Below are 2263 nucleotides of genomic sequence, written 5' to 3' on the forward strand. Positions count from 1 at the left end.
CATGTTGTAAGCTGTCATCTCTGCTGGTCATGCACTTCTCCATTTTTATAATCTGGTGTGTTGTTGCATTGCTGCTGCAGCTGGGTTAAAGTCTGTTTTTAATGGCATCCTAACATCATATCAGTACAGAAGTTTAGAGGTTCACAGGTTTCACAGAGGGAGATGTTGAAACTTTGAAACTTTGCAAAAACTTTAAAATTCCTTGTCTTCCAACTTTGACTTCTCCTTCTATACCAGCGCTGATTTGGAGGACGGGCAACACCTGTTGTTCAGAAGAATACTGCAGCACGTACATGCACCGTAACAGCTAGCATGAATGGATATAGCTGTGTGATGGTATTACTGGTGACACGCAAAGCTGCCAACACAGCAGGTATACCAGGGCCCCTGGTTTGGTGTCTTGGCTCTGAGCTAATCACTCCTACAGATATAAAACTGGGAAGTGATGCAGAAGCAGTGTGTGGAAAAACTAACAACACCCCATCGTTCATCAGCTTGCAGAACCACCAGACAGATTTGCTGACGTGCTTGGAGTCATTGCACTGCCTGAGCCTTGGTGGCTGTTTTTGGACTTTAACTCCTGGGAATATTTTGCAGCTGTCTTGCATGTTTTCCACTTGAATAATGAATAATCTTTCTCGTGGTAGAATTATGAGCGTGTTTGGGACTGGCTTCATGCAACTTCAGATACTGACATGCAGCACTCATTTATTCTTTAAGACATCTTTCCTCTTTGGCATTATGTCGACAGACACCAGAATGCTTCTGAGTTTATAGAGGTGGTCACTCGTGCTGATAATCAGTTAATCAGCTACTTGTCATCTTTATTTATATGGAAGCAACAGGGGTTTGCTTAGTGCTTCATACACTAATTCTGCATTTTGGCTTCTTTTTTGTCAAATACATGACAGTAATGTCATATTTTATAGTTCATTTGAGGTTATATATCAAGATTTAATTTCAAGACCTGCTAAAAACAAGATAATTTTTATTTTGTCCTAATATGTAAACCTTGACAGAAGGTATCCTTTTAACCATGACTGTACTTCTGCACGACATGCAGCAGTACACAACAGAGTATAATATAATATAATAATATACTGAGCCTGTACTAACTCCCAATCTCTGCATCATTAGTCAGGTTGAGTGATAGTTGATACCGTCATCTTTAAATCAGAGTATTTTAAGCGAGTTGTCTGTGAAAGTAAGTTCCTTAGACCTGTGAGGGTCACAACAGGACCATGTGGAATAAAAACTACTGAACAAAAACACAATATGTCACATTGGAGTGCAGGTCATTAAAATACATTTTGACACGTCAATATTGCAGAAAAAAAATCCATGTTGCAAATCTGTATTCTTTGTGTTGTGGGAAAGGGTGTTTAAGTCTTTAACTGTTTCTTTAAGGTGCTGACATGGATGTGTGCCTTACAAACTACGGTCACTGCAACTACGTATTGGGGAAACATGCCTGTATTTTCTATGATGAGGTGAGGCCGTTAAACTACATCACTCTGCAGAGCACTCCTGTGGTTGTCAAAGAAGCTTGCAAAGCTCCTTTGACTACGATGACCTGGATGACTGAGAACCTTCACAGACACTCCTGTGGTTGTTAGTGACCAAGATGTAAATTATGTGTGTTTGTCGTCCTTCAGAATACCAAGCATTATGAGCTTCTGAACTATAGCGAGCATGGCACCACAGTGGATAATGTCCTGTACTCGTGCGATTTCTCTGAGAAGACCTCACCATGTCCACCCGGTGGCCTGGTAGCCAAAGTCCAAGGAATCATTCGTAAGTACATCTCCGTCATCTGTTTGGATTGGCTTGAAGGAACCCAGGTCTGCGTGCCCAGTTTGACCATCTTCATCCACTTAGCCACTCATCTGTATGTGTCCTGGTTAAAATAGTTAAAATTTTATTTGTGAAGAAATCATAACATCATTGCTTCTGTAAATTAAAGGAATACTTTAATTTATACTCTAATACTGAAAAGAATCATTTTTAGTTTGGCTAGAATTTCAGGAAGTGTAGCCCCCCATGTGCTTAATGTCAGTGTCCTGTTTGTTACACTGACACTGCTCCTGCAGTATTGGACAGCTTTTAGTGTTCTTCATCCAAATTGTGGTCAAGGTCACATTTGTCATTCTTAATGGGTACATGTAATTAGTTTATGCAGTGCAGTGAACCAATGACAAGAAAACTTATCACCTTCTTGCTGTAATTCATACCTTACAGTAGCCTATGAGATGTGCTGAGCTAT

The 2263-nt window shown here is 40.2% G+C and overlaps 1 protein-coding gene across 1 annotated transcript; it reads left to right on the forward strand.

The window, feature by feature from the left end:
* Positions 1–1218: 1218 nt before the first annotated feature.
* On the forward strand, positions 1219–1888 carry LOC121814017 (PHD finger protein 12-like; the record flags this gene model as incomplete). Its single annotated transcript, XM_042218020.1, has 2 exons — positions 1219–1490; positions 1656–1888. Coding segments are annotated over exons 1-2 (308 nt in total), but the record flags the coding sequence as incomplete, so codon positions are not given.
* Positions 1889–2263: the final 375 nt, after the last annotated feature.

Source organism: Haplochromis burtoni, unplaced genomic scaffold (assembly GCF_018398535.1).
Source record: "Haplochromis burtoni strain Fernald_Lab_line unplaced genomic scaffold, NCSU_Asbu1 Contig_5103, whole genome shotgun sequence".
In the NCBI taxonomy this organism is placed as follows: Eukaryota; Metazoa; Chordata; class Actinopteri; order Cichliformes; family Cichlidae; genus Haplochromis; species Haplochromis burtoni.